Here is a 24597-nt window from a genome sequence, read left to right as displayed (position 1 = left end):
AAATACGTCATGTGGACGTAGATTTTTTGTGAAAACTTGCCGTCACTTATCAGATCTGAAGGTGATAATGATAACACTCAGACCAGCCTCTGACAAACACATCTCTCACCTCTTGACTGACCTCCTCTGGTCACACTGAGACTGACTGCAGAGAGCCTGCCACTTAGAAGAGCCTGAGACACTGACGACAGACAGAGCTGATACAGGTTGACTGATGTTCCCTCCATCTGACAGTGGCGCTCCTCTTCACAGCGATGAGGTATGTGTATTTTCACAGATACATACTGCGGGCCTTTGCAGCCCAAACATTTGTGGACTGTTGTGTTTGTATGCGTGCGAATGACAAGTGCACCCAGACATTCACCATGCTGCACATCAGCCGTGTGTTGGTGATCCAGCAGTTTACACTACCATTCAACGGGTTTACAACACCTCCATTTATCCAGTTACTGAAATTTACAGCCTGATGTCTCAGTGTTTCTGAAATGAAAGCATCAGACATATAAATAATAAAGATTTTAAAAGAAAAGAATCATGAAATCTTTCAATTTTTGACTGATTCAGAAGCTCATGAGGTTCTTTCTAAAATGGAAATAAAACCCTGCTGCAGAAGTTCCCACAAATGTGTTGCACTGGTTTGTTTTGCTTTCACCTTCTGTTTAGATCATCTTAAAGGAGCTATATGTAAGTTCTGCTATTGCTACATAGCTAACATTAGCATTAACAGCTGTTTATTTACCAGTCTAGAAGAAACGTTGTGAATTCAGCATCAAACTTCTTTCCTTTATTCACCAACAGCTGTCTCCAACACCAATGTTAACTCTTGTCTCTATCCCATCTTTTCTTCTGCTGAAGTTAGCATGCTAACCAGCTAGCCCTGACCCGATTAGCCCGTCTTGTCACTTTCCGAGTCACTGGAATGTCCAGGCTGCCCTTAAGTAGTGCTGCTCCACAGATGTATTCTAACCTTACGTTGTAAACGCAATGATGGAAGCTCTTGGCAAGACTGGCAAGTAAACAGCTGTTAATGCTAACATCAGCTATGTAGCAATAGCAAAACTGAGGAATAGCTCCTTTAAACCAGCCTGGGTTTAAGTCTGAGACTGTGCTGATCTTCATCTTTCAGTTCTTGATAACCTGAACGTTTTTTGTTTTTTTTTACCTTGGGCAGTTTACAGCTGACCTTTGTACCATTTAAAGTTATTTACTGGACCTGAACTGCTCAATTTTCAATAGAAACTGGAAGAAGCGGGTGTTCTAAAACTTCTGAGTGGTAGTGTAGAAAAATGAGACAGACCATGAGAGATGAATGCAAACATCAGTCCAGTTCTGAGAGGGAGAGTGATGGAGAGAAAGGGGGGGATTACTCAGAGAAGGGTGGGAACATGCCAAGGTCAGCGAAGTCCTCAATGTTGTAGTTGGCTGTTCCCTGGGTGGGATCTCCAGCCATGGGTAACATGTCCTGCAGAGACACAGGGAGGGGGGGGGGGCTCAGAGGTGAGGGGTGTTCTGAGGACACGCAGCTCTTATCAGACATATCACATATCTGTGTACACTGGCAGCCAGCAGCTGGACACGCTGCTGTGACACACTACAGAGTGAGTGTGTGTGTGTGTGTGTGTGTGTGTGTGTGTTACCTGGAAGACTTCTGTCTGGCTGGGGTTGGGGTGTGTGTGCTGTTCCCCGGCCTGCTGCGAGTGATGTTGGTTCTGCCACTGGGACCAGACCTCACTGGGGCGACCCTGGAACTGGGCTCCACTCTGACTGCTTTCCCCTGACACATCTGGAAACACACACACAGGATAACTTTCTTACATAAGGTGGACGATATAACGAATGTACTCAATGTATCGCAGCTTCTGACAACACGCTGCCACGCCCAGTGTTTTTGTATCTGGAGTGGAGGGAACCACAGAGAGACTTCACATGTATTCAGAAACAGAAACTGAAGATGGAGGCAGATGAATTGGTTCAGAAAAGAAACAGCACTGGGATAAATGTCTTTTTCAGTGAATCTTGTTGCTTGAGTTTGAAAGAAGAAGGAGGTTTGAATGCAGACAAATGTCAGAGGGACTACAATCATCATCATACTGATTTTATGCGCCAAAGGGTTAAATTGTGTATTTATGAGCTTTAGAGGATATTTCAAAATATATATCTATATATAGATATAGAGACATATATCTATATAATATAGCCTAAAAATATGATGATATTATTTATGAGCCCTACATATGGTGCAGTTGAAAAAATATTACATTTTTTGTTTCATTAGGTATTAACATCATCATTAAGCAACATCTTCACATTTAACTCTAATATTCAGTGTTAGAGAAACATTATTATCATGAGCAGTATTCCCTTAGCTGCAGTAGTGCACAGATAAGGAAAGCAGCTCACTAACATTATTTTCAAAAAGAAATTTTCACACTGTTTTATTGATGATGTCTAATTAATCTTGTCTGTCGATTGGTAATTACATTCTGCGTTGCTTTATCCTCCTGTCTTCAAGTCTTTTCTTTCCTCTTCCAGTGTGTGGCCACTGTCAGCTGTTTGATGCTGCATCGCTCTCTGTCTTTAAAATCCTTAATCAAGGAGGAGGATCACTGGATGTACTGTTTCACTATTTCCTGGTTTGTTTCCTCTTTTTCAAAACAAAACATTAAATTAAACTAAAGTATTCAAATAATCTTAATTAGTGCCAAATGATTAGTTGATTAAACAATTCAGTTTAATTTAATAACCAATTTAAGTCAATTATAAAGCATCAATGCCAAACATTCATTTGCTTGTGATGTTATTTATTTTAATGGATGGCTGCTCAGACAAAACTAATTATTAATGGAAGTTCCTACATTTTCCATTTTGCACTATTTTCTACAAACTAAATGATTACACGAGTGAGTGAAAAAAAAATTATGACAAATGAATCAATATTGAAAATTGAAGAGGGCTTTTAATTTGAAACAGTTAGTGTTGAGTTTGTATTAACTTTAATAGGACAAATGGAGCCAATCAAACTAAAATACCACTATTGTACCAAACAGAGGGAATCAGAAATAAAGGCCTGTTGCCTTCTGTAGTCGAGGTAAGTAAAAGCCCCAGTCACTATATAAATACAGCGGTTGAAAACTGTTGTGGATCTGCTATAAACTCCCCCTGATGACGTTATAGAAATTGTTCATCATTGTCAAAGAACAGTCAGCCACGGACATGCATGGTTGTAGCCCCTGGCTGGTCCAACCAAAAACAGGGAAACTAGAAATAAAGGCCTCTATTAAATAAGTGCATTATTCTCTCCACATCAACACAACCTGATAATAGCAGCAGTAGGAGCTTCGTGACTCTCTTCTTGTTAACTCTCTCTTGCTTATACAGCAGCTACACACTTCACTGTCTACATGAGATATGAATACACAGATGTGCACACACGTATACACACCCTCTCCCTGTGAGGCTCTTTTATATCCCACTGAGAACATTAAAGCGAAGCAGATTGATAAGTTGTCTGCCTCCTCTGCAGATAATAAACAAAATGCTCTTCTCCATGCAAGAGGCTGAGCCGCTCGCTGATGAAGAGAGGAAAGACCAGAGGAAGGATGAAAAAAAATTAACCAAACACAGAGGAGGAGAGTTGTGCATACATGCATTGGCAAGCAGAGAGGATACGGGAAAACAACTGCTTATTATAAATGAATACAGCAAACAGCAAATGAATGGCACTGGCTGCAACTGACTTCATTCTTCAAATGGTCTGACGGGTGGAAGAGAGCAACGAGAGAGTAAAAATATATGACACATAAAAGTCAAAAAATCACGGCGGAACAAAAGAGAGGAAATAAAGAACAAATACATAAACCAGTAGATAGAGAGAGAGAGCGATAATCCATCTGGCTAATGTGTGTTTCCATTAAAAGGCCATCAACTAGTTGTATAGTGGACATGCTTTATTTATTAAGTGGACAACAAACAGTGAGAGTCCCGGGCAGCTGGTTGATGAGCCGTCACTGACTGAAAAACACTGAAGCCTCCTCAACCTTTTGTGTTCTGTGGCTCCAGGAAGAGAAACGTTGGTCCAACACTCTGGTTCAGAGTGAAACGCCTCGACTAGCATAGCACCTTCATTTTCAGTGATAACTGCAGAAATTATTTTCATTGTTGATTCTCAACTAATCAACTACTTTGGCGTAAAAAAGAAGAACGATGTTTGTTTTGTCAGACCATTTCAGAACCCACAGATATTTACTAGAAGACAAAGCTGGGATCAGTAAATTTTTGGCATCATCAAAGTTACAAATTTTTTGTTGATTGCAGAATCGATTTAACGACAAGTTGTTTAAGCTCTAGTCTCCACAACTGTTTATTGATCGCCATGAAACTGGTTCAAATTTAGGTGGGCCTGATTATAAAACAAATGAACCTGATTCATTTAGACTTTTACTTTTGCATAATGTGCACAGTGTCTACATCGTGAAACAAATAGTTATTTTAAATCAAAAAGTAACACAGATGACAGTTGGCTACATATCTACACATCTGTCTTGGGTCACAACTGTAACTTGAATAGTTTGACTGCCATGATGATCCCTGGTGTCCAGCTGACTCTGGCTTTCTTCTTGCAAAACAATCACATCTATGAGAGGGACACACTGAAGAAAGACTCACTGATCTATGCCATATTGGTTTGCTATTTGCTGTTTCACTATCCAAACTGGGGCAGCATGGTGGTGCAGTGGTTAGCACTGTTGCCTAACAACAGGAAGGTTCTGGGTTTGACCCTGCCATGTTCTGTGTGGAGTTTACATGTGGGTGGGGGTTTTGTCGGGGTACGATTTCCTCCAACAGGCCAAAGACAAGCATGTTTAGATTAACTGGTGACTGATTTGCTTGTACGTGTGAATTTAACCATGGACGGTTGTTTGTCTCTATATCTCCCCCTGGTGACAGACCTGTTGATCTGCCCAGTGTCAGCTAGGATTGGCTCCAGCATCCGACGAGAGAAAAATATAAAACTGAGCACTTTATTAGAAACACCCAACTAACACTCGGTAGCTCCTGCCTTTACTTTCAGCCTCAGTTCTTCATGGATGCACCAGAACTTTCTTCTGAGACTCTGCTCCACCTTCACATGATGCATCACATCATTTCTGCAGATTTGTCAGCTGCACATTCATACTGCCAACCTCCTGTTCTACCACATCACAAAGGTGTTCTACTGGATTCAGTAGACTGGGGGGGGGCTGGAGGAAGGAGCCATTAGAAGATGGTGAACTGTGGCCAAACTGGGCCAAGACCATGACCGTGATTGACTGTCACAAGAAAACATTCCCCACACCATCACACCACCACCTGAGAGAGGTGAGAGGGGGATGGTAGCGGTTTTGACCAGCTGGGCCGAGGCTTCCTCAGGGAGAGCTGCGTAGCAGTTCGAGAGTTCTGAACAAGGTTGGGATGTTGCTGCACCAGGACGGTTCCGGTTGCTATGGACTACTTCAGACCGAGGTAGTTTCATCTGAAGGCTGGGCACACCACCACCACCAGCCTGGACTGTTGACACAAGGCAGTTTGGATCCATGGATTCAGACGCTGACTCTACCATCTGCTGCCTCAGCACAAATCCAGATTCATCAGACCAGGTCTTCAGCTGTCCAGTATTGGTGAGTCTGTGTCCACTGCAGCCTCGGGTTTCTGTTCTTGGTGACAGGAAGTGGAACCTGGCCCTGGCCCTTCTCATCTGACCACCAGTGAATAAAAACTCTAGAGACTGTTGTGTGTGAAAATCCAGGAGATCAGCAGTTTGAGAAACACTGAAACCAACGTCTGACACCAACAATCATGTCACAGTCAAAGTCAATGAGATCACATTTTTTCCATCATTCTAATGTTTGATGTGACAGTAACTGAAGCTCCTGACCTGCATCTGCAGGATTTTATACATTGCACAATTGCCACATGATTGGCTGAATGCACACAATGTTGCAACAAGGGGGCAAGAAACAACAAGAGGGCAAGAAACTAAAACCTTCAAGCTAGATGTACGACAAGGAACTGGGACTTCTTCTGAATGCTGCGTACAGGTGAGAGTCACGTTGTGCTGTTCTGTGCTGACTCTTATTTGTATTCAGAGCTGGTAAAGAACAATACAACATTAGGCGAGATAACTAAATCAAAGCTAAACCTATCTGATGTATGTGTTATACGGTCCGCACACATAAACGTTATCAGTGGCATCCAGCAGTATCGGCACTGCATCTCCAGCTCCTGTACAGTGGGACAGTGGATGATGAAGAACCAATTCTCTTTCCAACCCCCAGGAGTAAAACAACAAAGCTAACAGGTACATGAGACAATTTCTAATGAGCTAAATAGTCAAGTAATTGATAAATGACCTTAATTATTCATGTATATGATTCAAAACAAAATACAGAAAATGTGGGAATGAATCATTGTGTTGTGTAGGTCTCGTTTTATCTTGTGTGTTATTTGTAATAGAACAAATGTAGAACACTTTTTAAAAGAACTCAGGAGAATGTGGGTGATGTTTCTGAAGCAGAATGTAGAGCCGATTATACAGAATAAATTCATCTTTGTGACTGTGTTAAGCTTTTTTACTCTTAATTTCCTTGAATAACATGACAAACAGAAGTGGCAGGGTCATATTCAACTATAGCACACCAATAAGGACACAACTCTCAGATCAACTATGCATCAATTAAAACGGAAGCAGGTGCAGCTAACGGAGCCACTCTGGTCACAGGGCCTTTGTTTCAGCCACAGTTGTAGCTTAGACACCAGACTCATGTTTGTTGTGGCGCACACCGCAGCTCTATACTCAGCCTCATTAGAGTAACAGGTTCTCCCTCTTGCCTGCAGGAGAACAACATGGCGGAGAGATTGTTTTGGTTCCTGAGTTTGAAAAAAGAGCAGCAGAAGATATCCTGACTTTTAGTCCCTAGTATGAGTCACACTCCAGCCTGCATCTTTTCATTAGACCCACCTTGCCTGGTAAATGACTTCAGTTTGTAACTAAACTCTCCATAATCTCATAAATAATGTGATATAACTGAATGTTCTAGCAGGAGTTGTATTTAATCTAGAAGTCATAAATATATATATAAAATATATTACAGTATATATACACACAGCAATCTGTGCAGCCCACACTGTTTATTTATTTTAGTCATTACAGGTAAATCAAACAACCTCCTGCAACACATCTTGAATTTCAGTACACTTCTAATATCCCTCTATTAGAATGATGCATTCATGCACTGTTAGGATTGGAAAAAATAAATTCCCTAATCAGACGTCAGTTTGTGAATGCAACACTGACCTGCAGCTGACTTTCAGCTTTCTTTCAGATGTCAGGTTTTTCCTTAAGGACATGAACCCCTGCTGACATGCATCCAGCTTGAAGCTGACCACAACAAACACATCCTCAAACCACTGTCAAACACTGCTATTGAATTTCAAAGCAGGCAGACAATCAGACACAACTTCATTTGTGTCAGTCTGTCAGTGGAGCACTTATCAGATGCAAACTTCCTGAGTTATTCATGGCTCTCATAAAAAGGCTGGTGTGTGTGGATAAGCTGTTAACGCAGTGTGAGGTGAGAAACAAGCTCCGAAGGCCATACAGAATAATTTATACTAATGGTGGATGGAACAGTTAATGAGTGACTCCGACTCCATCTGCTTTTCTTCTCCTCCCATGTAATTACCTCTGTGCCCAGACAAAAATAAGCCAGTAAGACTTGAAAGCAAGGAAATAGCTTTCTTAATTGAATTGAATACATGGCGACTGTGACCTGGTCTCAGTTAAAAGTCTGAAGATAGCGACAATCTTTTCTTTCTTCTCCCTTCGGGAAGATTGTGAGGAGTATTCATTATGTGATTCATTTTCTATACATACAAAATGAGTCATTTTACTGTCATGCTGAAACGACTGATGCTAAGGTTCGGCAGCACACAAAGGTGTTGATGCAGGGGATTTAATCACTTCTGGAATATCTTTGGCATCTGAAACAGAAACCAACGTACCTGCCGACACTGATTTCATGAGAACCCACCTGAGCTCTGCTTCATATGTAACTTACTGAAGGAGCATTAAGCCGCCTTCGTATGGAGATGTGGAAGCATTTCTGACAACTTGTGATATACACCGACATTTTTAAAATGGTGAAGCTGATTTGTAGTTTGCTCTGCCCTCCACGTCATGTCACATGAGAGGTCAAGGAAATGGTCAAGCTACAACACAGATGTCAGTCTTCATTCACAGTTGCACAACGTCTCAGGCTGTTACTGCGATGTGCCGCCACAAGAAAAATGTAATATTCCACATGGTGTGTAAAATATACTTTCTTGCACAAGTTCTATAGACTAATCCAGGTGGAAGGAGATAAACCACCGTTACTGTGGTGACATCTCACTTGTAAATCTGCGCAATAACACTGCAGTGTGTGTGTCTCCCCCTCCTTTGTGATTGTCTGCCCCACCCCAATGTGTTTCATCTGTGTTCAATCAGCCTTGTGTGTATTTAGTCTCTGTGCTCCCTGTTTTCAGTGTCAGTTCGTCTGTTTTACTCAGTTTGGATTGTTGTTTGTCTCTTGCACTATTACTACTTTTGAGTGTTTTCTTTGTTTAATAAATCACCTTTTTTCCACCTACTCCTTTGGATTGTCTGCATTTGAGTCATTAACACTATAGAACCTGAAATTAAAACTTTATAAATTAATTAATAAACAAATAATATGCCCTGACAAACAAACACAAGAGACTAGTGAGTTTATAACAAAATAACTGAGAGGCTGGCTTCCTTCATCACTTGTGAGAATATGACCTGTTGAGAAGAAGCACTGCAGCACTGCAACATGTTTTCTTGCTTTAGTGGTTTCACCGTGCACCGGCTTCTACAACAATCTTCAACCCTGTCTTGAAACAAGTTCATCTCTTTATGTTTTGCTTCCTCGGCTTCGTGTTATGCTTCCAACAGCTTTTCAATTTTAACTCACAATTTCAAGAACTGAAATCTGTGAAAGGCTGCTGCATCTGCACACACTGCCATGGTGAACACACACATTATTAATACAGTGATATTGATTTTTAAGTTATTGCCCGACCTCATAAGATCTTCTACAGCACAGATGCTCTGCTGTAGGTTCTGTATGATTCTATTCCTCTGTTACTATGTTCATAAGATTGTGTTTGCAGACAGAGAAACACAAACACACAATTCAACGTCCTACACCCAATATACCACACAGGTGGGACCACATCATGGATCAACCAGGAATAAATCAGGATAAAAGACAAAGACTCACCAAAAGCTGTGCTGCGGTTTGTCAGTCCTGAGTAGGCGTTGCCGCTGGGGGAGGAAGTGGCTGGTGATGACAGGGGACTGTAGGAGGCTGGGTCCGTCTGGTAGCTGTGGCCAGAACCAATACCAAATGGACTGGACTGGGCTTTACTGGACTGGAGAGCACAGATACCGGTTAAATATACAGCATATCAGGGCTGTGATTATAGAGACAGCTCAAAGGTCAGTGTAATACAAGATACAGGGTCCACAGGTCAGTGTCTTCTTGTTATTTCTAGCCAAGTTTCCAAACAAACCAAAGCATGATTACTTGTTTATGCCTTCCTTAGATATGAAGTGATTCCATTTTCAAGTGTGAACATTCTTTGTAATTAATGTAAACAAGTTAATATCCGCTTGTGTGGGTTCTCTCCGGGTACTCCGGCTTCCTCCCACAGTCCAAAGACATGCAAATGGGGACTAGGCTGATTGGTTACTCCAAATTGACCATAGGTATGAATGTGAGAGTGAATGGTTGTTTGTCTCTGTGTGCCCTGCGATGGACTGGCGACCTGTCCAGGGTGTACCCCGCCTCTCGCCCGAAAGGATGCTGGGATAGGCTCCAGCCCCCCCGCGACCCTACTAGAGGATAAGCGGTAGAAAATGAATGAATGAAGTTAATATCCAATTTTTATACCCATCAACCGAAGTGAGTTAGCAACAGTAACTAATCCAGCGGGCTCATGTGTGGGTTTACTGTTGGTTAGAAACAAGCATATGAAGTGATTAATGTAAAACTAACAGTTATTGGACAGCTTCAGGAGGCACGTGATTGCTTACCCTTACCTCATTTCCTGACTCTCTACAACAAAGGTGTGGCAAAGTCAGTGTGACCCACAAGCTGTTCGTGTGCTGTTCACACACTGTTTTTTTAAGGTATTTTTTGGGAAGTTTTTGCCTTTAATTTGATGGGACAGTGAGAGAGTGACCGGAAAACTGGGGGAGAGAGAGGGGATGACATGCAGCACAGGGCCCAGGCAGGATTTGAACCTCGGCTTCTGTGGTTAGGACAGAGCCTAAGTGGTATGTGCTCTTCCAGGGGAGACAATGGGGGGGGGGCCTAAAACTGAAAAAATGTTTGCGTTAAAAAACAAAAGGGGCTGTTTCAGGCCAAAACAGAACAGAACAGTCTGGACTGAGACTGTCTTGACTGCAGGGATGATGATGCCAGACCACATTCCTTGGAGGAACCCAGTAATTTACACCAGAATTAACAAAATTTTGAGGGTTTCAATGGTTAATGTGCAGGCAGGGTTGTTGTTATTCAAGAGATCATTTTCCAGTGACCTACAGACTGATGTGTCTTTACTCCTGTAATTCAAACACCATGTCAGACCAAAACACAGAATGGGGGCTTGTTCTGGTTCCAAAACAACCCGACGAATTCGTGGCAGTCAGAATTCTTCCAGGGCCACTCATTGTTTTTGAGAGTAGTTTGAACAAAAGGGCTTTTCCAATATTAAGCAACTGCACTGAAGAATAACAGGTTATCCAGGTTTTCCAGGTCACGTGGAAACCATGTAGATGTTTGAAATGATGAGAGCATTCAACCTTCTTTTCCCCTCATATCATCTGGCTCCAGTTATTTGTGATGCATTTAGAGTGAGTCCATTGGAATGACCTGACTAGTGTGTGTGTGTGTGTGTGTGTGTGTGTGTGTGTGTGTGTGTGGAAGACAGATGAGCCTGTTAAGAAACATATCCTGAGCACATTCCCTCAGCAAAATTGTAAAACAGACACAAACACATATACACACACACACACACACACACACACACACAAAATATGGCAATAAGACAAGTCCATCTGTTAACCGGCACCAGGGATGGGAGTGTAGGGCAAAGGAGGAGCAGAGAAAATGAGTTTTGCAATCATGGCAAACATGGAGATTGGTGACTTTATCATTGAAACAAGGTTTCACTTCAGCAATAAATGCTGTTTGTGCAAATATTTGTGTGTGCATGTATGTGTGCATGCGTGCGTGTGTGCGTGTGTGTATGTGTGTGTGTGTGTGTGTGTGTGTATGTGTGTGTGTGTGTGTGTGTGTGTGTGTGTGCGTGTATGTGTGTGTGTGTGTGTGTGTGTGTGTGTGTGTGCGTGTGTGTGTTACCTGTCCAGAGAAAGGGGGTCGGTTGCCTGACCATGCCACCTGGCCTGGGTTGAGCTGTCTGGAAATCTGAGCTAGATTCTGATTAGACGAGCCTGATGGCTGAATGTCATTCACACCAGGGACGTGGATCACAGAAGAACTGCGTGCACAAACAAACACACACACACACACACACACACACACACACACACACACACACACACACACACACACACACACACACACACACACAAAAACAAACAAAGAAAAACAAATGGTGAAGTTTGAAGTTCAGTCAGGCAACACTTCTCTCCAGAGAGACACACAGCTATCACTGTCACTAATGTCGACCCAATGAGCCATGGATGAAGTCTGCCGAGCACCACGTGCACTAACACACGTCACTGGCACACACCTGAAGCTTTTGCCAGAGTGTCCCTGCTGGAAAGGAGAGCTCTGGGAGTAGAGCTGCTGTCCGCCAGCCGTAGAGGAGGGAACCATCATCTTCTTATCTCCCGCTAGACACACACACACACACACACACCAGGGTCAACATTATAGAAATAACAGAGAAGAGATATCACAGGTAATGAAAAGAAATACAAAGCTAAACCTGCAACTATCAGGACGTGTGTATCAGGTGTATATTGATACGTGCTTGTGTGTGTGTGCGTGTGTGTGTGTGTGCGTGTCGTACAGCCAGAGATGCCGGTGTACATCTCAGCAAAGCGCGGGTCTCTCTCCTGAGAGAACAGGGCTTCTGTCTTGTCGATGTTCTTCCCTGCCTCATGGACTCCACTGCTGACACTGGCCACAGGCACCTGAGGGAGGAGGGAGGGGCAGGAGGGAGGAGGCATCAGAGTTGTTCGGTATGATTTGAACCCACACGAATACATAGACACAAGTACAGTAGATATCTCACAAGCTGGGATTCCATCCAATTCTTCGTGTATTGCATTCCATGAAATGCTGCCATACATTAACACATAGTAATTTAATATATAACAAAAAGCTTTTTTGTGAACAGGAGGCCCATCACTGTCTTCACATGAAGGTGTAAAGTGCATTGCTTTCAGAGTTAGATGTTTTAGTCATTATATTCACTTATTTCAACTAAACTTCCTTAGAATCTGGAGGCATCTTCCACCAGCTGAGTGGGGGTGAGGTAGTTCCGAGGCAGAGGGGTTACCTGGGAAAGGTCGTAGGCAGTCAGTCCATCTCTCTGGTGAACCTCCAACTCTGCCTGCTGCTGCTGCTGTAGTTGCCTGCGACAACACAACACACCGTGTTCAGCGTCAGCATCTCAGACTCCAAACTGACACATACTCTACATTACTGAATTACAGCTACCTTCATTTTATATTCAATAAAATGTTTCAATGAGTAACTTAAAAATTATGTTAAATGTAAGTGGCATGATTCCTGTAGATGATAAGTGGTTCTCTCAGACCTGACACCACAATAAACTCAAGGAACAGAAAAGCATGTAGATTAAAATCCCACATTCAAACTGGGCAGAGAAATTGCTGGGAACCTGAGCCAGGAGAGCTGGCTGGTAGAAATATCAACCCAGTCTGTGTGGCAGCATGTTGCGGGCAGGAGCAGAGTATGACCTGGAGAAGTAGCATAGACCTTTACACTTTATGGGCAATATGGTGATAATTTTTTGAGTGATAATTTTCCCTCCAAGTCAAGTTGTCATCAGGTCAAAACTTCCTCAAACAGGTTACCTTCTGAGGGGCCTGGTCACAACACTGTTTACGGCCATCTGTGTAGACCATCACCTGTCTGAAGGAACCTGTCACTATTAGTGGATTTGTGATTTTATCTGCTCAGAACTTCTGTGTCAAGTTTAACTTCACTCATGTGTGACATATATGAGTGTCAAGTGAAGTTATAATAGCAAATAATAGCAAGTTTTAGTTTACTCTAAAGTGGTGAGAGGGCTGTCACAGTGAGCTCCACAAAGATAAAGCCTTTCTTTTTAGCCCAAGCTGTCAATTGCTCTCTGACATTACAGTCTATGGACAGGATAGAATGTGTTCTCTACAATAATTTGTGGCTTCATCAATAGCTTGTATTGGACTGCCATATAATCCTAGTAGCTGAGCTTTACAATGTGCATCATCCATAACTGCATCACATCTGTTTGTTAGTCTATCCATTCATTTTCTGCCACTTGTCTGAGTCTGGGCAGTAGGAGCAGGAGGATCGATACTGTAAAGCAGGGGTGAGCACGAAAGTTCGGACTATGAACAAATTTTTTCTAATCCATTAGATAGCGGGCCAGAAAGTAATCAAAGGCTAATGTAAGAATTTGATAAAAAAAAAAATGGCATTGCGCTGTGGCCCACAGACACATATCATAGGTTTGACTGACTGACTGAACTGGTGTTATTTTTTTCATATCACACATCGTATGTCCACTACTTCAGAGGTCTGTCAAGCAAGTAACAGAACCTTTGGGACATTCTGCTGAAACTTTTCAGAATTAAAGCACACAGTAGCTTGAAATAAAGCATTGCTGCTGCTGCTGCTGCTGCTTCTGTAAATAAAGAGCTTTCTTGTGATTTTATTTCGTAAGCAAAAATGGCTACGAGGAAGTGAGTCTGTGGGTAACTGTCATGACAGAGATCTATTTTAGCACCAAGCACCACAGCACTTGATAGTTACACTAGTTTACCTTTTCATAAATGTCAGTCATAATTCTCAGTGGATTGTGGATGAATTTAGTCCATAAATCTGTTTCTTCCAAGAACATGTAACATTTATTTCATTACTGACAGACACATAACTTGAAGGATGTTGTATCAATAGTAAAATAGCAAGCTAAATCAATTTGTGAACAGCAGAAGAGACTGTTCACCACTCAGGAGGCAGGTGGCTGAATAAGACTCTGTATTAAAACAGTGGTTCTCAAACTTTCTCACACCCTCTGATAAGCAGTGTTTGAAACCCATGATCAGTATAACTATACATTCTGTCATTGTGTTACTTTAATGGGGGGTTCCCAGACCCCACTTTGAGAATCACTGCATTAACACAAGTCAATTTGTCCATCTTTCACATTATTTAGTTTTGTCATAGTTGTCATTTTCAAAGGTTAGTATTTATTTTAGTTTTAGTCTCATCATCAAAATCAGCCCTGATCTGACAATGGGAACCTCCCGCCAGCAACAATTTCAACAAACAGTTGTGAACCTTTCTGATGCATAAACTCATCATTGCCACTGAGGTCTGAAAGATGACAACAAAAGCATCACGTGAGAAAGTTCAGGAACAATTTGCGATAATGTTTTTTAGATCTGACCACTTTATACTTTTTAAAACATGAGGCTACAAAGAGAATGAGAGTGTTGAAGCACAGCAGATAAAAGGCAGCTTCTGCTGTCGTCTCTCCCGCACAGGTGTAGTTATTCTGGCATGATGCTCTCGACAGAGAGTCAAAGGGCTTCCTGACTGAAATAAAACTCCTACATCTCATCAGAAGTAGATGAAGAGAGAGACAGGACATGATGGATGGAGGAGTGTATTTAATGAGTGACTGTATGCTGTGTAAAATGAGGTCGTCAGAAAGTCCATCTCTGAGGTGACAAACATGAGAAATGATAAACTAGACAGTGTGTTACTGAACAGCTGTTTGTGCTGCTCATAAATCTTTTGCCCTGGTAAAATGTTTACAAACCCAGGCAGATGTCATCAGGCTGAAGAATTAATTTGTGAGCACATATTTCTAATTCTAGAGCACAAATATGTTTTATTTTCCCCATAACACCTCCCGCCTCCCCTCTACCTCTGTACATGTTGAAATGCCGGCTTTAATAAATTGTTATTGTGTGGAGGCCATTCATATGCAGGGACCTCAGTAACAGTTTTATATATATAATTTCTGTGAAAAATAATAAATATTATAGTAGATATGAAACAGGTTTTACCTGAGCCTGAACCTTTTAATTGAGTACGGTATATGTGTTTTTAGTCAGCAGCTGTATTTGCAATTGAACAGAAAACACAATGTAGTAAACACAGACGCAAACTTCATCTAAGTTTGAGGAAAATATTCCAACAAGACTAGGTCTAAGCCTAGTATCTGTCTGGACCGCCTATGGTCAAATCCTGATTTTATAACTGTGACGTCGTCTGACAAAATCACCAAACACATGAATGAAAGACAAAGACTGAGCTGTGATTTCAGATGGATTTACTGTTACATGATCAGAGAGGAAGTTAGAAGAGACAGACTCTTTCTTCTTCAGTCTCTGACACAGAGCACAGCCACAACAGTTTAGTCTTTATTTACTTCAGCTCCAGAACGTAACAGAATTAGAGGCAGGTCTTTATGTCTGTGTCCTGTGTTATTCCTCCTCCGTTAATCAACAAACTCAGTATTAAATACGATGACAGTGGTGTAGCTCTGTGTGAACATTTGAGTTAATTATGTGTGTATTCACTCCAGAATCCTACCACAGCAGGATATCACAAGTTCAACTCACTCATCAGCTCACTCTCCACAGCCTCCTCACGTGTAACACAACAAACTAAGCTTCTGCGAAGGCATATGTTCTGGTCACAGAGGGCACAACAGGTCTGTCAATCACAGGTGTAGATGGCCTGTGGTCTGCTGCTGCACACAGATAAAATGCAGCACTGGACACATCAGCAGCATTATTTACCCATGATTCCAAGCTTTCAAATCAACACCTAGCAACTTGTCATTTCATTGATCAGACGGGCTGTTGCAGGGGGAAACTGTTACATTTGGCAACCAAATCATACCATTTCTACCTAAAACAACGGGGAAGAAGAAACTTTCTCTGAAGATACACTGATAAGCAGTTAAACAGGGATATGACTCAAATGAAGATATTATCAGAGCAGCAGGGACAAAAAATCCATTTCAAAGCAGTTGTGACATGCAGGAAGCTCCTCCTGGGCCTGGAGTGAATTCATTTGAATTTTAAATTAATTTAACAATCAAAATAAGCAAAACGCTGTTGATAAATGACAACATTTTAACTGAGAAGACCAGATGGAAGGTCTGAAAGATTTCAGGGTAATTTAGGATAATTCACAACAAGATATTATAACTGTATTTATTACAGCAAATGGGATGAAGCAAAACAAAAAGAAATGACAGAATTTGCCATTTATACAGTAATTTCTCTACCATGTTCCCAAAACTATTTGGTTTTTAAGCTGAGAAGAGTCATTTAAAATGATTGATCACATTTCCATAAACAACAACAAAAAAAACTGTGTTTGATTATCACCATAATCTTATAGACAGATGACTCAACAACAACTCAACAACATATAACTCCTGAACTCCTCTGAGTCAGATTATAATTACTAATACACATTATCTTTGTGGTAATTAAATGATAACACAATTCCAGGGACAAGCTCATCCCTCATCACCAATATCATTACTTCTTTGATTGTCATTGAGTGATGTGTTCACTGAGCTCATGGAATAACATCAGTGCTTCTGTTTTCACTTCCACACAAGTGCAGCTGAGTGAATGAATGAATGAATTCAGCATTAACCTTTATCATTGATGCATCTGCTCATCTCCCGGCATCAAACTGGAGAATAATCCAGACTGACAAAGATTTCCACCTGCTAAGAACTAATCAGTGGTCCATGCATGCTTTGTGAACCAGATGACTCAACAAACATGTGTAACCCAGCTCCTGTCCCACAGTGAGCAGACTGCATATAACCAGAGGACACTCACACCTCTGACATGAGCACTGTCCAAACATGCAGCACCTGAGTAAACACACAGATGTTCACTGTGCACACTGAGCTGTTCCTGCACAAATTCAACACACAGCTCATTAATGTGCACTTTCAACAGTAGAAGGCAATTACCTAGTGTGTTCCCACTTAAACAAAACATACATTACTTAACATGTACACGCATACAGACGCATACAAAGGGGCGACACACAGATATTAATCATGCAGAAGAAGACCTGCAGAAAGCCATCTGCTCCTGAACTTTGTCGTTTTCTGATAAACGAGATTCGGTTTTTTTTATAGCGACCTCATAAATCTAACACATATTCTGTTAATACTCTGCCTGAGGGAACCGTTGGCAGTGATTCATGCCTGTAACACACATACCCACACACGCATATATACACACACACACACGTGACTGAAAGCTATTAGCTGTGTGTTCATATTGGTAATTGGTTGGGCTCACAGCAGCCCTTAACTGACGCTGACAGCTGAGTGCACATGCAGGAGGAACGGCACATGAAGGGACCTACTTTCATGCCGGCTCACTGCAGCACATGAGTGAACTGGTATTTTCCTGTGAGGCACTGAGCTTATTTCCTCGACTGTACCAGTTTGGTAACTTGGTGAATCGCCATGTGCCTTGGTGAGTGAGGCACGATTTGCGTGGTCTGCCGCCCGCCTCAGAGCAGCTTTACTGATCAGTGCACTTTTGCTTGAGTATTTTGGTCATTTTATTGTGAAATCACAAATATAAACCTACTTTACTCGTGTTTTGCTCATCTTTCCACTTTTATTTTCTGATTTTTCAGCCAGCTGACACATGATCAAGCAGACAAGAGTTTTTTTTTTTTCTGTTTGACTGGCACTATTTCCAGCTACACAGAATAAAGAATAATGAGTAAAGAATAAAGAAAGAGAATTACTGCCTCGCGGTTGTACACCTCTGCCACTCAGACTAGTTTCAGATTACATCCCTGTTTATCCAGTCATATAAAATATTAAACATTTGTGTGAAATTTTATCATAATTGCTGTGTGTAGAGATGGCTAAATTGTTTTGTGTTCATCCGTGAGTCCAAGTTTGTGCCAAACTTGGAAGGAATTCCCTTGAGGAATTCTCGAGTGTTCACGAGGCCAAAATCATGTTTTGTGAGGTCATTGTGACCTTGACCTTTGACCCTTAGCCACCAAAATCTGATCAGTTCGTCCTTGAATCCTAGTGAATGTTTGTGCCAAATTTCAAGAAGTTCCTTCAAAGTTTTACTGAGATATCGTGTTCACAAGGCCAAAACTGGATTTTCAGGGGTCACTGCAACCTTGACCTTTGACCTTTGAACACCAAAATCTAATACGTTCATCGTTGACTCCTAATGAATATTTGTGCCAAATTTGAGAACATTGAGTCACTGTGTTCCTGAGATACTGTGTCCACAAGACTAGGAGGGACAACCTGAAAACAAATGCCTCTGGCTCTGACTGTCACCGGCACAGAGGCATAAAAACAGCCTCAAATGGATATATTCAAATTTGAATTCATTTATTTGACTGGATACTGATTTATTTTGGTGCATATTTGAGTGCTCATTTATTTATTTGATTGCCTGTTGAAATTTAGGGAACGGTATTTATTCGGGTTCTAACCCTGTAGGCTGCTTATCCCTCATCATAATACGTTTATCCTGTGTTCTTGAAGCATTGACATCGTCTGCTGCATTTATTTACACTTGTATTTCAGAGCTGAACTCCAACATCCAACAAGGTACAAGACTCACCAAGGACAAACAAGAGGCAGCTCAGCGGAGCAGAGCAGCTCACTGAGACTCTGCAGCTTTCATTCAGTGTGTTGTTAACAGCATGGAAATCAATAAAAAATAGATAAATATTATCCCTGGTGTCTTGAACTGTCTGAGGATAGACACAGTTTCTTTTCAGAGGTCTGGACAGTATCAGGATTATTCCTGACTCTGCTGGAAAGGCGAGGTCTATCACTGACAACTCAGGTCGAATCAGAGCAGTGGAAAACCTCATTTCCCACCAAAGGATACACTGAACCAGGGTTAAACTCAAACCATGCCATGTTATGAACAAATTATATGACAGTAATAACTGGTACTGTTCATTTCATGCTAGTGGTATTGCAAGTTCCCTTTTATACTATAACCTTCCTTCCTTACCCTCCTGCCTCTGCAGATCCATGTGACATTGAGATGGTGTATAAAGATGCTGCAGGCTTTATATGACAATGGTTTAAGTGACACAAAACACTGGTCAAATGCCTTGAGTTAATAACTTGAGGAGTCTATATATACTTCTATAATTTAGTCATGAAACAAAACCTTATAAACTGTTTGAGCTTAAGTAAACTGAACTAGATCGATGGTTGCTTCTTTGGAGTAATGTTTTAATTGCCGTTATCAAGCAATCTCAGTGATGTTTATTGAAATTTGGCTCTGGGTTTGGTTCATGTATTATCTGTGCAGTATTTTTATACACTGTGTGTCTGGTAAAGTGAAATGTTCCTTTTCCTTTGTGCCATAAAACAATCTAGTAGCAGTGATGACTTTATTTAAATGGAATACACTTATAAAGCCCTTTCCTAGTTTTATTGACCCCATTCACACAGCGCTTTCTTCTACACATACAGTGCTTCTACCACACACACTCTACCCCATGAGCCATGCACAAATTTGTCCCCAAAGGGCAACTGGTTGGCCTCTGTGGTTTGCTGTCTCGTCTTTCTATCTTCAATTTAGCCTCTTTTTAGGAGAAGATTAAAGGTTAGTAGAAACAGAGATTCAGTGTTTTCTTTTGTTTTTTGACCCTGACATTATGGTGAGAGTATTTCTACACTGCTGAGAATAATACTGAATTAAAATACACAGCCAGAAGCTGGTGAGAAACTCATACTTTGTGTTTTAGTTTCAGTGAAGGGAAACCATCATGCTAATGACATGAGCCAGACCTTATCACCTCCTCACTAATGCAAGTCACCTCACCAATGCTCTTATGGCTGCCATTTGGTGCAGGGTTGATGTGTGTGTGTGTGTGTGTGTATGTGTGTGAGAGAGAGTGTAGGTGTGTGTGAAGAACCTACTTGACGTTGGTGTTGGTGCAGATGATGTACTCTATCTCGTCAGAGTACGGGTTTTGGAAGGTGAAGCTGCTCGTTCGGATCAACATCCACTCCCTGTTCTTCATCCGGAAACGATACATCACTGACAGAACCTGACCCTTCAACTTCACCACCTGCAGAGGGAGGAAAATCACTCGTTAACATTATTAACTATCATGTCTTAATAACGCAGCTGAGACAAAAATCATCATCATAATACATTTTCTCTTAGATTTGTAGTTAACAGTCTCCACTGTGTTGATCTGAGAGTGGAACATTCAATTAGCCATGATGTTATCAAGTCTACATTAAACTATACAGCAGAGCATGACAGGACAGGAGGGGGAACCTATTTTACAACTTGTCAACAAAAGCACTTTCACTTGGGGGGGGGGGGGGGGTTTAAAGGGTTACATTTGACAAAAACTCCTGAACTGAATTGAGCTGTTACAGTTATGGCTGCTGGTAAATACTGTCCTCCTGATCTGCCCCCTCTGAGTCCATCTCTCCACTGACTGTCAGTCTGAAGTAATGGAAGCACTGCACTTCTTCCAAGTGTGAAATGGATCTAAAATTACTCTGAAATGAAGTGCTGAGGAAGGCCTGAGCAGCTGATCACAAATATGGGGGACTTCGGTCCACACAGAGGACAGAGATCACAGAGGGGGAGGGAAGAGAGGAGAGGGAAATGATTATCTGGTAACACAGCAATAAACAAAATGCTTAGAACGATGCTGCTGAGTTTCTTTGGCTAAATAACAGACAACCTGCATCGGCCCACACCCTATCCCTCCAATCCTGCTGACAAACAAACAGACTGGGGTGAAACATAACCTCCTCGGTGGAGGTAATAAACCAAATACCCATATATCTCTCTCTCCCCCTCCCATCCCCACCCCCTGTGGTAGGAATGCCTCTATAATTGAAACCTTTCAGTCCCACCTCAGAGACTATTTTTAATCTCTGTATTACTCTGCATGTCGCATTTCCACATTGATTTTTTCAAACAGAGCTGCACTTTGGTCAATTTGTGTTGCTTCATAAATAAAATGAATCAGAGGGTCATCTAACACTGAGAGTACATGTTTCAAATTTCATTTTTTGGTGGATCATAATCAGGAGCCTCCAGATGACAAGGAAACAAAAGAGAGGAAGTTGATCTGGCTGTAGAGAGTCTGTGAACTCTGATGTGGACAGATGTTAAACGGATTAGCCATGGATGACTGTGAGAGACAGATGCTGTTTTTTAATCACTTAATCAAGTTGTGAGTGTGACACAGTGTTCTGTGGCATGTCAGAGAACTGCACAATCAACTCTAATGGTGACTGTAGCTAAATACCTGCTGACACATGCAAACAGTATAATCTGTAACCCAAATCAATCACCCTGCCAGAACTCCAGTCGGTCAAACCAAACTCTAACATGCCGGACGATGCTGGTTTGCTAAGAGACTGAGGACCAAGATAACGGACAGTCACCTCCATGATGTACTTTGAATCTCCACTATAAGACTTGCATCTGACCTGAAGGCAATTCTTCAATCCAAGGCCCAGCATCACTGTTCCCATTAGAAGTGACATTTACTGCTGAGTGAAAATGAATAGTGCTTACAGCTTAAAACTTGCTCATTAAGATAGTCTCTTAAATTAAAAGGCTTAGGATCTTTTTTGTTACTGTGTAGAACTCTGTAACCCTGGTTTTGTTCATGTTTGTTTATCTAATTACAGGATTTAAAAGTAATTTGTACAGCAAGTAAATTAGTATGTCTTTTTTAAACTTTTTCTTCTTCCCATCTCTTAGATTTTAATCATTCTTTTTATCTGACTCAAAAAGAAAACTTCTATGTCTAATTCACCGCTGCAGTCTAGTCCTACCTGTTGGAAACCTTCTCTGAGGTGACTCTGGTCCTCAGGATGGCAGAACTCCAGAATATCTTTTCCCAGCAGGTCCTACGGGACAGGAGAAGAGTCGGTTAGTAAAGGGTTTGTTTAATCAAATAAATACACAAACAAAAAATAAACATATACACTCAAAGACACAACTGGAGCGACAAACTAACGTTGTTAACAGATGATGCTGCAGTGTTTTGTAGACTTTAGATCTGAATGTCATTTTGTGGTAAATTAACCACTATAAGTTCACACTCAGTATTTCTATATTTTCCTCTGAATTTGAAATGAAATGAATCGTTCATCAAGATATTAAATTCAAGTTAGCTGGGGTGAGAAAGTGACGAAGCGCCAACTGCGAAGCATTTCTCTAAAGGTGAAAGGTAATTGCAGATGTTATAATGCAGGTGAAGTTTAATTTGAAAAGTAAGATAGATGTTTTGCAGTAAAGAGAAAAAAAATGGTCTGCAGGGATTTAACGTATTTTTTAACAAGTATTTTTAGCTCCTGCTCCAAACAGGATGTATTAGTTATGAATGATAAAATAACAGATGTGTAACTCTTTGATTCAGTGATTTCTTCTGAGTGGTTTCTGGTTGAGTAATGCAGGGGGTTGTAAGCAAAGGCGCGTGCTGACTGGCCACAGGAATGTGTTTAACATACCAGTGTAGGAAACAAATGGTTTTCATCCTAGTCTGCTTATTTCCACTGTCAGCACAGTAACTCATGTGCAGAGCTGATAATGCAAAGTTCTGCTAAGTCACGGAATTTGTTTGTCATGCAGGAGTTCATCTGAGAGCATGGCGTGACTGGAGCCTCAGCTGGAGAGTTCGCTCATGGAACAGGCAGTGAGTTAATTTAAGGTTAGAGGTCAAAGTGATTGAAAACAAGTGTTTGTAATTCACACACAAAGCCTTTAAGAAGTGGTCGGACAGGTGATCATGACACTTTTCTTATATTTTTTAAAACCTTTGTCAATATATTTTGGAGCTGGTCTGATTCATCTCATCATGAGAGGATTGTAATTATATACTATGATTATCAAACTGTAAATTCTCCAAACATCCACTAACAATTTAATAACTGGTCACTAAAAAAAGACAGGTAAGAAACATTAAGGTGGAGTTGAATCACCATAGCTTACATCAACAGTGGAGGACATACTGTACCAATCAAGTACAGCAACGTAAAAATACTTCATTACAAGTAAAGGCCCTGCATGAAAAATCAGACTAAAGTTGAAGTAAATAAGTATTAGGGGCAAAACGTAGTTTAAGTTTTAAAAGCTGTGTTTCGAACTTTAAGTTCCAGGTACTTTTCTTCAGGAACTAAAAGGTTCCTGAGGCCCATTGTAAACGTTCTGGTTTGGTCCCTGAGACTGATACATCATTATATATGATATCATTAGATGAGTATCAGTGTGTCAGCAGCATGTTGCTGTTGTAGCTGCCGCATGAAAATTGATGTCAGGAGTTGGATAATAGGGGTTTTTGCCTTTCCTTACTAAAAGTTGTTCTCAGCAGCTTTGTGAAGAGGACTTAGGAGAAAACTTTTAGTTTGAAACTTTTAGTGTGACTTAGGAGAACTCTTAGTGGTGAGATAAGTCACTGCCAATGAAATGGTTCTCTTCCAGTGGTGTTTCACATTAAAAGTTCACCAGGAATAGGAGGCTTTTAATGTGAAAGATTTGTGCTGAAGGTGTTACACTGGTAATTGCAGCAATCCACAGAATGTTTCATATGAATGAAAACAGTACTTCTGTTAGTGAGAGCTGCAGAGAGGTGAGGATGGCATGACTCTGTTGTACTGATGGAAATTTACATTATACTGGATTTATCAAGACAACAGGTAAACATGGATGATTTGTTGAAAACAGAGGACTATTTCTGAGATATGATACTTGTAAAAACTGAATATACTGTATAATCTTCTCTAATATGAGCCTGTGTCTCTCTGCAGTTGAAGTAAAAGCTGACAAAAGATCAATGTTCTGTGAATATGAATATGTTGCAGGAACAAAAAGAATTTCATCTGCATGAAACTTCAAGCAGGATGGCAACACTCCTATCTGCATTATGAATTTTCATGGCAGTACAAAGTCCTTTTAATCCTCTTAGCTAACCTGAGGCTGATAACCAATGACGTTGATACAGCGCGGGTCGACAAAAGTGATGACACCATCCGAGTTGTGACGTGACAGGAACTCTGTCGGCACCGACAGGCCGTTCATATCCATGGAAACCGGAGAGCTAGTGACCTGGGGGAGGCACAGACACGTCATTCAGGCATATAGAGAAAATGTTTAAGAAGGGAAATGAAGAGTTGGAGCACGGACACAACTACATCAGTGTTTTACACACTATGTTACTGTTAACACTGTTTACTGCTGGCATCACACTCAGT

The 24597-nt window shown here is 41.2% G+C and overlaps 1 protein-coding gene across 2 annotated transcripts in view; it reads right to left on the bottom strand.

Annotated features, from left to right (window-relative positions):
- Positions 1–854: 854 nt before the first annotated feature.
- arnt2 (aryl hydrocarbon receptor nuclear translocator 2) overlaps positions 855–24597 on the bottom strand; it is a 73017-nt gene continuing 49274 nt past the window's right edge. The window contains exons 10-19 of one of the 2 annotated variants that reach the window (XM_022740179.1): positions 24317–24451; positions 22180–22254; positions 20287–20438; positions 12634–12709; positions 12142–12265; positions 11860–11962; positions 11466–11604; positions 9321–9471; positions 1638–1783; positions 855–1462 (exon numbers count right to left, since the gene is read on the bottom strand). In XM_022740179.1, the coding sequence (XP_022595900.1) occupies positions 1364–1462; positions 1638–1783; positions 9321–9471; positions 11466–11604; positions 11860–11962; positions 12142–12265; positions 12634–12709; positions 20287–20438; positions 22180–22254; positions 24317–24451 (1200 nt within the window). In that variant the 3' untranslated portion in view covers positions 855–1363. The remainder of the gene's footprint in view (positions 1463–1637; positions 1784–9320; positions 9472–11465; positions 11605–11859; positions 11963–12141; positions 12266–12633; positions 12710–20286; positions 20439–22179; positions 22255–24316; positions 24452–24597) is intronic. The other variant, XM_022740185.1, reaches the window with a different exon arrangement.

Source organism: Seriola dumerili, unplaced genomic scaffold (assembly GCF_002260705.1).
Source record: "Seriola dumerili isolate Sdu_G_001 unplaced genomic scaffold, Sdu_1.0 BDQW01000003.1, whole genome shotgun sequence".
Lineage (NCBI taxonomy): Eukaryota > Metazoa > Chordata > Actinopteri > Carangiformes > Carangidae > Seriola > Seriola dumerili.
Note: the sequence above shows the minus strand (reverse complement) of the source record. Positions and strands in the feature narration are given on the sequence as shown.